The following is a 15,761-nucleotide window of genomic DNA, read 5'->3' on the forward strand; positions in this document are numbered from 1 at the left end:
CTCCTCTCGGCTCCTCGGTGATCGGACACTGCTGTACGCGCTCTGCGCTCTGACAGCGGGGCAAGGGGCAGCGCGGGAGGGAAGGAGGTGCCTCCGGACCTCCTCATCTCCCCCCTCTCTTGAGGTAATGGCTCCGCCCGGCCCCTGTGGACAGGGCGGCCCTGGGCCGTGCCACTGCCACAGCCGGGGGGGTGTGAGGGACCCTCGGAAGGACAAGGGGAAGTCCCGGCTCGGTCCCGCGGTACGAACGGGCTCCTCATCCCTCTCTCTCTCCTTCTCCTCCATCTTCTCGTTGCTTCTTGGCGGCGGCGGGCGGGCGGGCGGGGAGCTGTCTGCGCCTGTCCCCCCCCAGGTGGCGGTGGGGGTGGTACGGCCGGTGGGTCGGTCGGTGTCAGGCGCCCGCGGACACGGGCCGGGCCGGGGGATCCGCGGTGAGCGGGGCCGGGCCGGGGGGAGCGGCCACGGGGAACCGGGACCGGGCAACCGGCACCAGGGCCCGGCAGGACAGCTCGGCTCGGGTCCGGCAGGGCCTGAGGCGTTCGGGTCCGGGGGCGCCCGGCAGGACCGGCCCGGCCCGGCCTGAGACTCCGGGGAGGGGGGTCTGGTCTGTCAGACCCCAGCCTTGATCAGAGGAGGCACCAAGATATCCAGAGGGATAGAGCCCCCTTTCCTGTGAGGAAAGGCTGGGAGAACTGGGATTGTTCAGCCTGGAGAAGCGAAGGCTCGGGGTGACCTAATAGTGGTCGTCCAGTACCTGAAGAGTACTTATAGAAAAGATGGGGCAACACTATTTAAAAGGACCTGAAGTGACAGGACAAGGGGGAACGGGTTCAAATTGAAAAATAGCAGGTTTAGATTAGATGTTAGGAAGAAATTCTTCCCTATGATGGTGATGAGGCCCTGGCACAGGTTGCCCAGGGAAGCTGTGGCTGCCCCATCCCTGGAAGTGTCCAAGGCCAGGTTGGACAAGGCTTGGAGTAACTTGGGATGGTGGAAAGTGTCCCTGCCCATGGCAGGGGGTGGAATGAGGTGTTCTTCAAGGTCCCATTCCAACCCAAACCGTTCTGGGATTCTACGAACCTGCCCCTGTGAGGCCAGAGGTATTTGGGCATGAGGGGTCAGTCCAGCCCCATTCCACCCCCAGTGGGGCCTGAGGTGTCCTAGCTTAGTGACAAGGACCTGGATATGGGTGGGGGGGATCGGGCTGCTCCACTCCTATCCCATCAGGACACAGAGGGTTGGTCCTGGATCAGTGGAATGCCCAGGGAGATGGTGGAGGTGTCCAAGGAATGACTGGACGTGGCACTCAGTGCCCTGGTCTGGTTGACAAGGTGGTGATCGGTCACAGGTTGGACTGGATGGCTGGATGGTCTTAGAGGTCTTTTCCAACCTAAATGACTGATTCTGTAATCGGGTGGAGTCGTGCTGCTCCCTTAGGCTAAGCTTGAAGCCAGCTGCTCCTGGAGGGATGCGGAGCAGGGCTGGCACCACTCGGACCCAAGAGATGCTGTAATATCCCATGTGCTGACGCTGTGTGTTCTCTCCCCTCTGCAGGAGGCCTGGGGGGTGTGCTGAGCTCTCACTATGAATGCCATCGTTGCCCTCTGCCATTTCTGTGAGCTCCACGGCCCTCGCACTCTCTTCTGCACGGAGGTTCTGCACTCGCCGCTGCCCCAGGGCGCGGGCAGTGGGGACATCTCTGGGCAGAATGAGCAGGCGGAGGAGGAGGAAGGTGGGATCCAGATGAGCAGCCGGATCCGCTCGCACAGCCCGGCAGAAGGGGCCAGCGCCGACTCCAGCAGCCCAGGGCCAAAGAAGTCAGACATGTGTGAGGCAAGTGTGAAGATCTGAGCGTGGACATCAGCGGCCCTTGGCTTGACTAAAGGGCTTGCAGTTCTCTAATGCAAATTGAGTTATTTAGAGAGGGAAAAAAGTGTGAATTGCACCTTTTTGTGTGTGACTGCTAGTGCCAGATGATCTCCAAGTCCTCATAAACTGTAATGATCCATGGCAAGAGGATGAAGGAGCTGTTGTTGAGTACATAGACCTTTGACAGGATGTTGTCTTGAGGTCTCATTAAACCCTGTGATTCTCCTGTGTCTGAGAAATGCTTTTCTCATCCTCGAAGAGCATTTACTTTGTTAGATTAGGGCAGTCCATTTATTAATAATAATAATTTTAAGAGCGGTATTGATTAGGAAACAGGAAAAAATGCAAAACCAATTAAAACAATAGATAAAATATATATTCTCAATCATTCAAGGGCTTTTCATCCTGGAGAAGAGAAGTTCATGTGGAAACCTCCTAGCAGCCTTCCAGTATGTGAAGGGGCCTGCAGGGAATCCGGAGTAGGACTCTTTGTCAGGAACTGTAGGAGTGGGATAAGGAGTAATGGGTTCAAACTGAAAGAGGGGAAATTCAAGTTAGATATAAGGAAGAAATTCTTCCCTGTGAGGGTGATGAAGCCCTGGCACAAGTTGCCCAGAGAAGCTGTGGTTGCCCCATCCCTGGAAGTGTCCAAGATTGGACAGGACTTGGAGCAACCTGGGCTAGTGGAAGGTGTCCCTGCCCATGGTGGGAGATTGGAACTGGGTGATGTTTAAGGTCCCTTCCAACCCAAACCATTCTGGGATTCTATGATTCTCACACTTTCTTCTGTTAATATTTGGTCTGAGGTATCTCACCTTCCCTTCTGTAATGGCCAGTTTTGTTTGGCCAGTTGGTTTCACAGCTGCTGTAACTGAATTTTACCACTTTTAGAGCCAGCACCAAGTTCACAGTGAAATTAAATAGCAGCAAATGAGCATAAGAGCAGAGGAAGTATATCACAGAGTTCTGTGTGAGGAGGGGGGGTCAAATCCTGACCCTGACTCACATTTCTTTGTCTTCTAAGTAGCTGTGTTCCTATTTATACGTGTAAGTAACATTTCCCGGTGTTTTGAAGGGAATTTTCAGAGGTCTTTGGAAACCGGAATAACTGCACGCTCATTTATGGCTGGATTTGCTTTTCTGCCTTCAGGGCTGCCGCTCTCTTGCAGGAGGACACCCGGGATATGTCAGCCACGACAAGGAAACCTCCATCAAGTATGTCAGTCACCAGCACCCCAACCACCCCCAGCTGTTCAGCATCGTGCGCCAGGCCTGCGTCCGCAGCCTCAGCTGTGAGGTAACGGCCCTGGGGGACAGGGAGAGACCCATTTATGGCCCTCTGCATTGCTTCAAATCCAGGATACTGCTTTGCTGATCCTGGCTGCTCTGTGCAGCCTGAAACAGGGAGGGAATGAGGTGGACAGACAGGCACAGAAGCCTGGATTCGTTCCAGAATTGGTGGTAATTTGTAAGGTTGATCTTTGATAACCTCGAGGGTTCCTTCCTCTCACCTTGTGAGACTAAAAATATCCCTCTCTTGTTTTTGTTCCTCGTGTTTACTGTCTTTCTTTCTAAGATAAACTGTTTTGTAAAAACAGTTTTGTAAAAGGTCTGAATCTGTTGTTGAGTGCCAAGAAATATTTGGTCTTTGTGGACCATTGGCATTCATCATCTCATATGAGTGAAGGGAAAACCTTACAGATTAATGAGCATTTTTGTGTCAGGATCAGCAAAATCCCTTTTGGACCCTCAGTATCGTAGTTGAATGGAGCTGAATTCTTAAAATACTGTTAAATTGAAGGTTTTGGAGTGTTTGTAGGATACCTCTGGAGGGCTGTTTGACCACACTTCTTGGATAGTAGCCTAAAAAGGGCTTCGTTTATTCACCAGGTGTGTGTTAAAGTGCAGGAAGCTGTTCAGTTTTTTACTCTGTGATGTGTTGAGCTACTTTAATGTGAGTGTCCCTTCCCTTCAGGTCTGCCCAGGACGTGAAGGCCCTATTTTTTTCGGAGATGAACAGCATGGGTTTGTGTTCAGCCACACCTTCTTTATCAAAGACAGCCTGGCTCGAGGTTTCCAGCGCTGGTACAGCATCATCACTATCATGATGGACCGGATTTACCTCATCAACTCCTGGCCTTTCTTGTTGGGAAAAATTAGAGGCATCATTGATGAGCTGCAGGGCAAAGCACTGAAGGTGGGGCAGTGCACAGAGTGCCTTTGACTCAACAACAGCAAAACATCATGATGACTGATTGACAGCTGAGTTAAAAAGCTGATCCAGCTCATGCCAGGGTGGTCATTAAGGTTGACACAAGGGACAAGAGGATGGTGCCTATCCCCATCCCTGGAAGTGTTCAAGGCCAGGTTGGACAGGGCTTGGAGCGACCTGTACAAGGTGTCTCTGCCCGTGGCAAGGGGATGGGAACAAGATGATCTTTACAGTCCTTTCCAACCCAAACCATTTCAGGATTCTGTATCTGGGGGTGTAGGAGGGAAGGAACAGGGTGCCTTTGTCATTTTAAAGGCATTTTAAAGGCATTTTAAAGGCATTTAAAGGCATTTTAAAGTGTTTTTCACAGACCTGCTAGACAATAGCTCTGTGAGAAATTTAAGTAACTAAAGTTGTGAAGGACAGTGATTTTCGAGCACAAGTGTTACTTAATGATAATTTTAGTCAATCTAAGCACAAGATGTCCCTTCTCTCTGTTTCCCCATAACTGGACGAGCGCGTGTGTGTCGCACCCTTTTCACTTGGTATTTTTGTTGTGATTTTTCGGCTCTGTGGGAACGTTTAATCTTTCTCAGTGTCTGACACTGCCCTTCCTCTGCGTGCAGGTGTTTGAGGCGGAGCAGTTCGGGTGCCCTCAGCGTGCCCAGCGCATGAACACGGCCTTCACTCCCTTCCTGCACCAGCGGAACGGGAACGCCGCCCGCTCCTTGACGTCCCTGACCAACGACGAGAACCTGTGGGCATGTCTGCACACTTCCTTTGCTTGGTGAGGCCAACAGTGTTTCTAGCTTCTGCAGCTCCTTCCCGAGGAGAAAATTGCCATATTCTGAAAGGCTGGGAATGTGCTTTGAGTGTTTGTGTGGTTTTTCTCTTGAGGTAATAAATGGGACTTGGCGGAGTAGTGTCTTAATTGGAAGGAGCCAGTGCTGATGCCTTTAGGACAAAAAAAATGTCTTTTTGCTGTAAAGTAAACTAATGTGGCAGCTAATAGAAGCCACGTCTATGTAGATGGAAAGGTTTTGCAGTGTAAAAGTGTGGAAGAAAAGAATAAAAGATGCTCCTACTCCCAGTGTGCTCTGCCTTGAATTGACCTACCATGGTGGTTCACCTGGAAGTGCCCATGGTTTGTAATCAGCAGTGTGGGAGAGGCAGCCATTGGGCTCTGTGGGAGTCCAGTTGCTCCAGTGCCTGAGTGTCTCGTTAAACTTCCCTGGAAAGATGCCACAGAGAGGGTTGCAACACTGGCATGTGATTTGGATGAGGGATAAGTGTGTCGCAAAAAGAAATTGTGAAGTGGTGGGATCTGGGTGACTTTGCATGGCAGTGACTGTAAGATGTGTTGATAGTTCCACACTGAGGAAAGCACAGGGATGTGTTGGAAGGAAACACAGAGTGGTTGGTGGTTGGATTTTTTGTCGAGCTCATGGCACCGGATTTCTTACTGGATTTTTGCACCCAGCAGGCAGCCTGCATAAACACTGCTTCTCGTTCTTTCAATGTCTCCAGGCTTCTGAAAGCTTGTGGCAGCCGACTTACAGAGAAACTTCTGGAGGGAGCACCCACAGAAGACACCCTCGTTCAGATGGAAAAACTTGCAGGTGAGATAGAAGTTTCCAGAGCTGGAAAGACCCTCTGAGAATAGTTTGTGTGCATAAACACCACATCCTTTGATCAGCATCACAAGCACAGCATCTCTCATCAGCTCTGTCTTCGTGGCAGTCTCTGCAGCAGCTGATGCTCTCTCCCATCTGGAGGTGACTGACAGGAATGTGAAATCCAGGCGCCTCAAAGGCTCTCTGCACGAAGATGTGGTGTTTGTCACTTGAGTAGGAGTGTTGCATCATCATGATTATTGTTCTCTCTGGCTGTGCTGGCCCTCCCAATGAATCTACAGCCAGAGGAATTTGCAGTCACCACATATAGACTTCTTGCTTCTTTTTCTGTGAACTTTCTAAAATTAAAGGATCATAATTTTTTTCTTGCACTGAATTATTTAATTAACCAATTTAGACTAAAGCTTTGGCCATAACTTTTAAAACTAAATAGAGAACACATTGCTGTCAAAAGATGTGACTCTATGTGCTGTAGAAGATTAAAATTCCTTCTTGACCCTTCAACGCTTATCTTTTATCTGAATTAACACTTCATTAACTTTTAGGTGTGTCTGTGCTGTTGCCAGTGCTTTCAGTTACTGTGTTCTGAGCTCTGTCTTCCCACATACAGCCAAAATCACATGGCTGCAGCATGTGGGCACTTCTGAGACAATTTTCATTCCTAGAGAGCAGCAGTTTTTATGACCAGTCTGCCTTTTTTTGCCAGATCTGAAAGAAGAGTCAGAAGGCTGGGATGGTTCTGAGGAAGAAGAGAAGCCCTCTTCCCAGCCAGATGTTGTGGAAGGGCAGGAACTGTCTAAATGCTCACCTGAAACGTCTCTGATGCCAGACTGCAACAGCTGGAATGTAGCTCACAGAAGGTTGTCTGTCTTTCGCTCTCTCAGGCACATGAGACAGGTAAAAGAGGATGCTGAATTCACAAACTTTGCTCCTGATAATGGTTTTCGAAAAGGTATATTTATTCCCTGCAGTCTGCACTTCTTTCCTGGCTCTGTGTTCAGCACAGTGCCTGCCCAGGCAGTAACACGATATCAGCTGCATCTCTGGGGACACTCCCTTGCTCTGGGATCACATGGGCCTCTAGTGATCATCCGTCATGTGGGTTGGGATCATATGATTTCACTCTGATTCTGTATTTTTCGTCTTCCCAAGAGCAGTGACACTAACCTAATACAGAGATTGTGCAGAATCTTCAAAGCCATTATCCTGTATGTCAGCCATGTTTTTGACAGGGCAAACTGGACATTTCACACATTTTCGTAACCAATGCAGAATTCTTTGGGTTTGTTTTTCAGGTTCTTGGGGCATCAGCATTCCGAATGCTGGCTTGGCATGTTCTGATGGGGAACCAGGTCATCTGGAAAGCTCGAGATGTGGATCTTGTCCAGTCTGCCTTTGACGTGCTACGGGTAGAAACTTTTTCCTTCGTTTCCTGGCTGTATATTTTTACATGTATTTCTCCAGTAGTCCAGCCTTTATAATGACATGTCTCTGAGATTTAACCTTGTCAAGAGTGTGTTCTAAATTATGTGTTTTTGAAAACAACAACAACGACAAAAAAACCCCCCACCAAACAAAAAAACCAAACATGCACCAAACAAAACCCCTCAACCTTTGCATGCCTTGCTTGTCCTTGGCAGCGGCGTAGTTTTTCAAACTGAGTAGGATAATTTGATCCCCCAAATCAGGAGCATCTGCCTGAGCAGTGCTTCAGGTCTTGGCTAGCCCTGGAATTCAGGGAGAAAATTGTATTTTACTTGTTTAGTTCCAGCGTTTCTCTTGACGTGTCTCCTCCCCTCTGCAGACGATGCTGCCCATCGGGTGCGTGCGGATCATCCCCTACAGTGACCAGTACGAAGAGGCCTATCGGTGCAACTTCCTAGGGCTGAGCCCACACGTCCAAATCCCACCCCACATCCTATCATCTGGTAAGAACCTGCTGCAGGACCCTCTCCTTCCCTTGTCATCTTACGTTAGAGGACACCAGGCTATTTTTTTTGTTTTAATAAGTATTGGCTGCATGAACTAAAGCCTGTGCCACTTCCTTTTGTTTTCCCCGTGTCCTTGCCTGATCAGTGGTTGAAAGGTGCAACACTTTCTTCACGCACTGATCCTAGCAGGGTCTGTAGCTGTGTTTTATAGTCTGGACTAGCACAGTTCATGCTCTTTTGGGCTCTTATTGCTCTAGAGTTTGCAGTCCTCGTGGAGGTCCGTGCTGCCACCCGCTCCAGTCTCTACCCGACTCTGTTTGATGACGAGCAGTCCCTCAACAAGTACGAGTTTGTTGTCACCAGTGGTAGCCCTGTTGCAGCAGATCGAGGTGGGTGATTTGAAAGCAGAAAAGTACCTGTGTCACTGAGATTAAAAGAGCATCTTGATCTTTACCTGATTTTTGTGCTGTTCATGTACTGGCCCTTAAGGAAGTCTGAGTAGAAGCCAGTTAGTTTGCAACTGGAGTGTTGCTGTTTGAGGTGAGGTTCACAACAGACTGATTAATTATACAGGCTTTGCTTTACCAGGTCAGCATTTTGGTTATTAATTTTCATAAGTGAGAAATGGATTCTGTAACACGGGTACAGGAATAATTGTAGGGAAATTCTGTAACCCACAGTGAACACTTCCTATCCTGAAATATTTGTGTGTTTATTTTGAGTAAGTCTAACTTATAAGAACCATGGCATTACTCATCTCCCACGTTCCACTTGATAGGCAGGTAGGACTGCTAGAAAAATACCCAGACTTTTTTATTTTACTAGCTTTGTTTAAGCACTTGAACATTTGCACCCAGATGTGGTCTGAGTCAGGTCCATCAGTCTTGTGTTTTCTGAGAAGTCTTAATTTAGATGAATTGCCTTCACTGAGTGTCTCAAAAGACATGGCATATGGCTCATCCTTCCTGCTCTGTCCCTTGAAGATGCAGATGCAAAGCAGAGGTTTGTTCTCTCCATAGTGTTCTTCCTGTTGTAGATCCCACATGTACAATTAGTGTACTTTCCATCCAACCAGTGGCATGTCCAGAAGCTTCTGGACAAAAATAGTCACTGAAAGGTCTTTTTTCCACCAAAGCATCAAACTTACAAGGCCACAGACTGCTGGGAAAAAAAGCCTCCTAGGGAATTCCAAAAAGTGTCCAGGAGTGCCTTGGGTTGGATATTGGTTTATTTTTTTGCTAAGTATCCTGGAACTACCTTTAGCAAGAGGAACATTAAACTGAGAGTAAGTGGAGACTTCAGAATTGAGGGTTTATATTTTTATATATACGTTTGTATATTGTACAAAACATGAAGATTTTTCATAACCTTGTGTTTTTAATGAACTTTTGATAAGGGAACAACAAAATCTAAGTAGCATTTAAAAGTGGGTCTGAAGAAAACAAAGGCTCCTGTTTGCACATCCTGGGGTCCTTCACTAAATTCCATGTTGCTTCTTGGATCAGATGCTTTTCTAGTGGGATGATCTTTAGCTCCTCTTCCATGGAAATGAAATCCAGGCAGGCCATTGGAGGATGTATTTAACAGTACTAAAGTAGTAGTAAAGGTGTAAACAGGTAACCTTTAGCTTGTGTGTCCTCTTTCTCACCCTTTCCCCCTCTTTCTGCTCCTGTAGTTGGCCCAACAATCTTGAACAAGATCGAAGCTGCCCTGACCAACCAGAACCTCTCTGTAGATGTTGTGGATCAGTGCCTTGTTTGCCTGAAGGAGGAGTGGATGAAGTAAGTACAGCTGCTTTGCTTTCAGAGAAACAGCTTTGGCACTGATCCTGGAGCAGATACAGCAGAGTGCAGGACAGACCTGTAGTCAGGTAACTGCTGCTGTAGCTGGATTTACAGGAGTAAATTAAGTCAGGAGTTAAGAATATCAGAGTTTTTCTGCTCTAGTCCTAACTCTCTTTTTGGCTTTCAGCAGTTTTTAACCTTTATGCTTCAGTTCACACATCTGTAGGTTACCTGCATGACAACACCTGTCTGCCTCACCTTCCTTAGGAGGATTAAATATGCAAATACCTCAGTGCCTGTCAGTGTGCAGCCATATCCCAGTGCAGGTAACACGCCAAACAGATGTCAGGTTTGTGCCTGCAGGCAATACATTTCAAAGGTGCAAGTAACTGTAAAGGAAGACCAGTCAGTCATGTGAAGCAATTCATGGAACATCACGAATGTGTGAATTTACCTGAAGGCCAGATGGACACTGGATGTGTCTCCCAGGGAGATTCCCAATTGTCACAATTAGTTGTTGTACTTTCCGCTAGAATGAAAAAAACAAACTAGAAATATGCTTGTTACTACTGAAAATGAGTCACCTCCCTAACTAATCCCTCTTCCTCATCAAAGCATGAGAATAGTTTCCATAAAACACTGGTTGAAGCTTTTGTTAATATTTATTTGCAGTAGGTGCCAAGAGAAACTCCACTTCTTGCTTGTTCCATATTTGATGAGTGAGTCCATTTAATAGTGACAGGAGTCTCTTGTTTCTGCAGTAAAGTGAAAGTCCTCTTTAAATTCACTAAAGTGGACAGCAGACCCAAGGAGGATACCCAAAAACTGCTGAGCATTCTGGGAGCTGCAGAGGAGGACAACGTCAAGCTTCTCAAGTTCTGGATGACCGGCCTGAGCAAGACGTACAAGTCCCACCTGATGTCAACAGTTCGCAGCCCAACGTCCTCAGAGTCCCGAAATTAAAGGGTGCCCAACCTCCCCTGCTGCCTTCAGAGCAGGGAACCCCGAGTTACCTCTGCTGAGCCTGCAGCACGTGCTTTAGGTGGATGGTGCAGCTCCAGCACTGTCCTCCCGTCCTCAAACCAACTTGAAGAGTGACTTGAGTCTTTTCTAATTGCTGTGAGACTGGACTAATAAGTGCTAATACACAGTGCTGCTCTCTGTCTGAAACTCAACTCTCAATCTATACCTGCACACTCAAGACTAAAACACAGCAACGCTCAAAGAATCAGTGTGAATTAATTAAAATCCCATCCTGTCCTCGTCAAGCATTCTGGTGCGGCAGCAGACCTCAGATCTAGATTCCTTGGCAAGACTCAGATGCCTGTGACAACATCCAGAGCTCCTGGGATTGGATATGGTTAATCTCAGCAAATCCCACATAAATCTCCAAAATGCCTGAGAGAACAAGAACCAAAAAAAAAAAAAAGAGACGTCACAGGGTGTGGATCACATGTAAATTATTTCAAACCACTTTATGCTCAGATTTAAGAGACTATTTTCTGCTGTAGCATAAGTCAGGATATCCCATGGGAGTCCTGTCACTCCTCTCTATTTATTTATATCTTAACTTGAGAAGGTTTCAGCATTTGCTTTGGAAATCTTGTCTGGGAGGGCGAATTGTAAAATAAGAAGTCTCAAAATGCAGCCTGCTTTCCTCTCAGAGGGTAAAATACTTGCCTTGTTTTGCCTGTGGTTGCAGAACTTCCAGGTAATGAAGATACACCCTCACCAGGATAAGGTTCTGGAGTTCTTCTGTCTTCAGAAGTAGTTTTTTAGCTTCCTAATTAAGTTAAGCAGAAGAGATTCAACCTGTAGGTGCTCCCTTATATAACTCTATAGTAGCCATTTTTGCTTAATAGTTCATGGAAACATTGGTGCATTTTTTAATTACCTAAGCAGATATTCCTTATCTGTACTGTAAGGAATCACTGTTTCTGTTGTGAAGTCTACGGTTTATGTCTTTTTTTGGTTTTTCTGGATCATTATTGGGAAAACTTGACATTACCACAGACATTCTGACCAAGCTAAAGGCAGGTTTTACCCAGGTGACCTTCTACACTCATTCAAGCTCAGAGAGGATGTTCCAACTTGTCACGAATTCTGTTCTTATATATAAAATATGCAGGTTGATTTTTGTCTGGAACATCTGTAAAATGGAGACAGGCATTAAATCTCATAAGAGCTATTTTTGTAAAAGGAACAAAGCCTGGTTTTGTGTTAATTTGCAATGTGTTTGTGTGTGTGGTGGTGGGGGAAGCAGCAGTTAGTCCACAAAATTCCTGCATCTTAGCCTAGATCTAACCTACAGAATTTAATAGTCTTTTCCTCTTAACATTGTTTGTGTTAGTTTATTGTAGAGTGTCCGGGTAGTCTTTATTTTTGTACTTCAAAACTGTTTTGGTCCTATTCAGAGCTGTATAACACAGCAGGTGAGACATTACTTGGCATTTACACCTTCTCAATTGCTGAGCTGGTTTTATCTTTTAAAAACCAGCTTTCCTAAGCAATCCAACATCAAAACCTAGTCTAGTCATTTCTTCCAAAACAGTGAAAAGGTGGTCACAAGGTCAAGGCTGAGGCTGCTGCTTCTTCCTTGTGCTTGGTGAGTCATATGCGATGTTGCTCCATCTTCATCCTGACCTGACAGGGCTGTCATGGACAACCAGACTCTGGATAACACATCATTTTTGAGCCAGGGCAAGGAAACCACTAACTTAGCGCTTATAAAATGCCCACAGGAAAGAAGGGGGAGAGCTGCTAAGTCAGTGAGCATATAACCCAGATGTGCTTGGCTGCCAGAACACATCTATACGTGGGATTACCAAATAGTTGTCTGGGCAAGTTCCTGCAGCTCGCTGAGGCCGCGGGTGCTCCCTTTGCCGTCAGCGATAGCTGGAATGTGCACAACTTAATTAACAAAAAGTCATGTCTGCAGACATCTTTCACCACCCTCCTCCCCTCCAAACGATACGCCTTAGAGACAAACTGATTAAGGCAGGATAATGCTTTATTCCGAGGTGATTTCCTTTCCTGCCTGGCTGAGCAGCGCGTACCCAGGAGCGAGGTGGGAGCGGCGAGTGCCAGAGTGCCAGCGCTGGGTCACTGCTGGGTGCAGGCAGAGACAAAGCCTTTTTGCACCAGTTCTGCCACCCCTGTCCCCTCAGCCGGGCAGGATCCAGCAGGTCAAGGCAGGTGATTGTCCCCCTCTATCCTGCCCTTGTGAGACCCCACGTGGGGTGCTGTGTCCAGCTGTGGGACCCCAACATCAGAAGGACGTGGAGCTGCTGGAACGAGTCCGGAGGAGGCCACGGAGATGTTTCATGTGCTGGAGCACCTCTGCTCTGCAGCCAGGCTGGGAGAGCTGGGGGTGTCCAGCCTGGAGAAGAGAAGGCTCTGGGGAGACCTGAGAGCCCCTTCCAGTGCCTAAAGAGGCTACAGCAGAGCTGGAGAGGGACTGGGGACAAGGGCATGAAGTGATGGGACAAGGGGGAATGGCTTCCCACTGCCAGAGGTCAGGGTTAGAGGGGATACTGGGAAGAAATGCTTGGCTGTGAGGGTGGTGAGGCCCTGGCACAGGTTGCCCAGAGAAGCTGTGGCTTTCCCATCCCTGCAAGTGTCCAAGGCCAGGTTGGACGGGGCTTGGAGCAACCTGGACTAGGGGAAGGTGTCCCTGCCCATGGCAGGGGGTGGGACTGGATGATCTTTAGGGTCCCTATTGCGTGTCTGCAGCACAAGGGCTGGTGCTTGGGGATGGCTTGGGTATATGGGGAAGGATTTGGTGTTTGGGGGTTTGGTTTTTGGAGAAGAGTTTGCTGTGTGTGGAAGGGATCAGTTCTGTGTGTGTGGTTTTGGTGTATGTGAGGAAGGGTTTTGGTGTTTGGGGAAGAGTTTGGCATGTGGGGAAGGGTTTGATGTTTCGGGAAAGGTTTGGTGTTTAGGGGAGGGTTCGCTGTTTGGGGAAGGGTTGGATGTGTGGGGAAGGGAAGGGTTCAGTGTATGAGTGCTTGTGTGTGCGTGCAGGTTTGGTGTATGGGAAGGGGTTCAGTGTTTCGGGAAAAGTTCGGTGTGTGGGGTTTTGCTGCGTGGGGAAGGCTCAGGCCCAAGCTCAGGCTCGGGCCCAGGCCCGGCAGCCCCTCCCCGGTGCCTCCCGCGCCTGCGCGCCGCTCCCGCGGGATGTGTCCTGTGGGATGTGTCGTGTCCTGTGGGATGTGTCCCGTGGGATGAGTCCCGCGGGATGAGTCCCGCAGGGCTCCCTCGGGCCGCGCTTCTCGCCGTGGCGGCGGCGGCGGCCGCGCTGGCGGTGGCGGCGGTGGCGGCCTGGCGGCGGCCGCGGCCGCTCCGGGAGGTGCTGTTCTTCCCGTCCCGGCCCTGCTGCCTCGAGGCGCTGCTGGCCGAGGCGGCGGCGCCCGGCGCGCCCGCCCTGCCCTGCCCGTGCCCGCTGCCAAGGGCCGAGACCTCGCTGAGCCGCCTCGTGCGGCGCCTCCTCTCCGCCCGCCGCTCCCTCGACCTCTGCATCTTCGCCTTCTCCTGCCCGCAGCTCGCCCGAGCCGTGCAGCTGCTGCACCGCCGCGGGGTCCGCGTCCGCCTGGTGACGGACGCGCAGTACATGGGGCTGCACGGCTCCCAGATCGGCCGCCTGCGCCACGCGGGTGAGCGCCACCGACCCCGGGCGCGGGGGGGCCGCGGGGACACGGGGGAGGCTCGGACAGCCCCCAACAGCTGCCGTGTCTTTGTAGGGATCCAGGTGCGCCACGACCAGCACAGCGGGTTCATGCACCACAAGTTCGCCATCGTGGACCGCAGGATGCTCATCACGGGCTCCCTCAACTGGACCACCCAGGCCATCCAGAGCAACAGGGAGAACGTGCTGGTCGTGGACGACGCCGCGTGCGTGAAGCCTTTTCTGGATGAGTTCGAAAGGATTTGGGAAGAGTACAATCCCACCAATTACGTTTTTCCCAAAGTCAGTAACTGATTGAGCTGCCGTACGGGGCTGGTGGAGCACTTGACAGATAACACCCACGAATTTATTATTTTGTGTAGACATAATTGTTCTGTATCCATCTGGGTGCAACTTGGGTAAACTCCTCCAGAAAAATGAAGTGCTCAGTGCCCTAAAATGCCACAGATCCCTTGCTGTGGGTCATTCCTGTGCTAGAGGGAATGACCCACCTGTTTGTGAGTTGTTTTGCGAGGATGACAGTGACAGAGCTGCATTCAGAGGCATTAAAACATTGGGCAGACTCGTTGCCGTGCCTTGGTGCAGTCAAGGTATGTTCATACCATCCTGGGCAGGTTTTTCAGTGGTAAAAGACACATTTGCCAACTTGGGGTACTGCAAATGGAATTGTGTCACAATGGCTCCTCTACACCAGTAACTAAAGGAGAGATTAGAGGGCTGCAGCAGTTTGAGTTTGTATAGATTAAGCACCTGAGTTACATTTCTTGTTGGCATTAATTGTTGAAAGTTTGTAAAAGGAAATTTGTGGGAAATAGGCAGAAATTTCTAAGTTTTGACTGTGTATGTTTCTTTTGGTTAAAGATTACTAGAGAGCTCTGGTGTAAAAGAATGAGCACAGATACTAATGACAGACTTGTCTTCCAGCAAGGAAGTGTAGGCAAGACTGGAAGGAAATGAGAGAAAACTGTTCTCTGGGAACAGTCAGTCTGTCTGGAGAGCAGACATGGCTGGAGTTGGGTCACACACTTTGGGAGAGGTCTGGAAACCCTGGTTCTTTCAGGTGCTGGGACACCATGTCCTAGTCTGGGTCAGTGACCTCACCTGTGCTGGCAGCAGCAGGGAGGGAAAACAAGGGGAGGGAGGTGACATCTCTGTCCCTGCAGCTCAGAGTGGAAGAAAAATGATGTAAACCAAAGGATTTCAAACTCTGAATAGTGGCTGTGTAAGAATTGTTTCACACTGAATACAAAGTGCTTTAACCTTTTTTCACTTTGAGAGATTACCTGTTACCAGTTTTTTTACCAGCGGTGCTGTGACTGGCACTGCCAAATAAACCATTTTCACAGAAAACCTCAACATCCTCATTTGGTTTTTGCCCTGCAATTCCTCTAAGTCCTTAGGTGTTATTTAGGATACACGGATATCACCAGAGATTGCAGATTTGTTCTGTTCTGCCTGAGAAAGTTCGGATGGAGGAAAGAACACGATGTTACCTGTGGTGTAGCAACTACAGAAGCACTTGGGGAAGGTCATTCTCTAGTAAATCCCGTTCAACAGCACTGGATTTAAACTACTCTAAATAAATTACTGCTTATTAAAGTGCTGCCTGTTGCATTTCCTTTGTGAAGTGTGACTATAAAAGCAAAC

The 15,761-nt window shown here is 48.8% G+C and overlaps 2 protein-coding genes across 5 annotated transcripts; both read left to right on the forward strand.

Annotated features, from left to right (window-relative positions):
- Positions 1–182: 182 nt before the first annotated feature.
- On the forward strand, positions 183–11,633 carry FLCN (folliculin). Of its 4 annotated transcripts, none has more exons than XM_017823278.1 (12): positions 183–241; positions 1,555–1,833; positions 3,020–3,166; positions 3,845–4,066; positions 4,708–4,868; positions 5,609–5,700; positions 6,422–6,612; positions 7,011–7,124; positions 7,520–7,643; positions 7,904–8,035; positions 9,322–9,427; positions 10,192–10,393. In XM_017823278.1, exons 2-12 carry the CDS (start codon positions 1,585–1,587, stop codon positions 10,391–10,393), a joined length of 1,740 nt encoding a protein of 579 aa, XP_017678767.1. In that variant the 5' UTR covers positions 183–241; positions 1,555–1,584. The 4 variants fall into 4 exon arrangements, with proteins under 4 accessions (XP_017678767.1, XP_017678766.1, XP_017678770.1 ...); XM_017823277.1 differs by lacking the exon at positions 183–241 and adding an exon at positions 363–431; XM_017823281.1 differs by lacking the exon at positions 183–241 and adding an exon at positions 1,082–1,100.
- Positions 11,634–13,748: 2,115 nt separating this feature from the next.
- PLD6 (phospholipase D family member 6) lies at positions 13,749–15,700 on the forward strand (the record flags this gene model as incomplete). The annotated part of the gene is made up of 2 exons (XM_017823052.1): positions 13,749–14,082; positions 14,170–15,700. Coding segments are annotated over 2 exons (573 nt in total), but the record flags the coding sequence as incomplete, so codon positions are not given.
- Positions 15,701–15,761: the final 61 nt, after the last annotated feature.

This window comes from Lepidothrix coronata, unplaced genomic scaffold (genome assembly GCF_001604755.1).
Source record: "Lepidothrix coronata isolate B3197 unplaced genomic scaffold, Lepidothrix_coronata-1.0 Scaffold101, whole genome shotgun sequence".
NCBI lineage: Eukaryota > Metazoa > Chordata > Aves > Passeriformes > Pipridae > Lepidothrix > Lepidothrix coronata.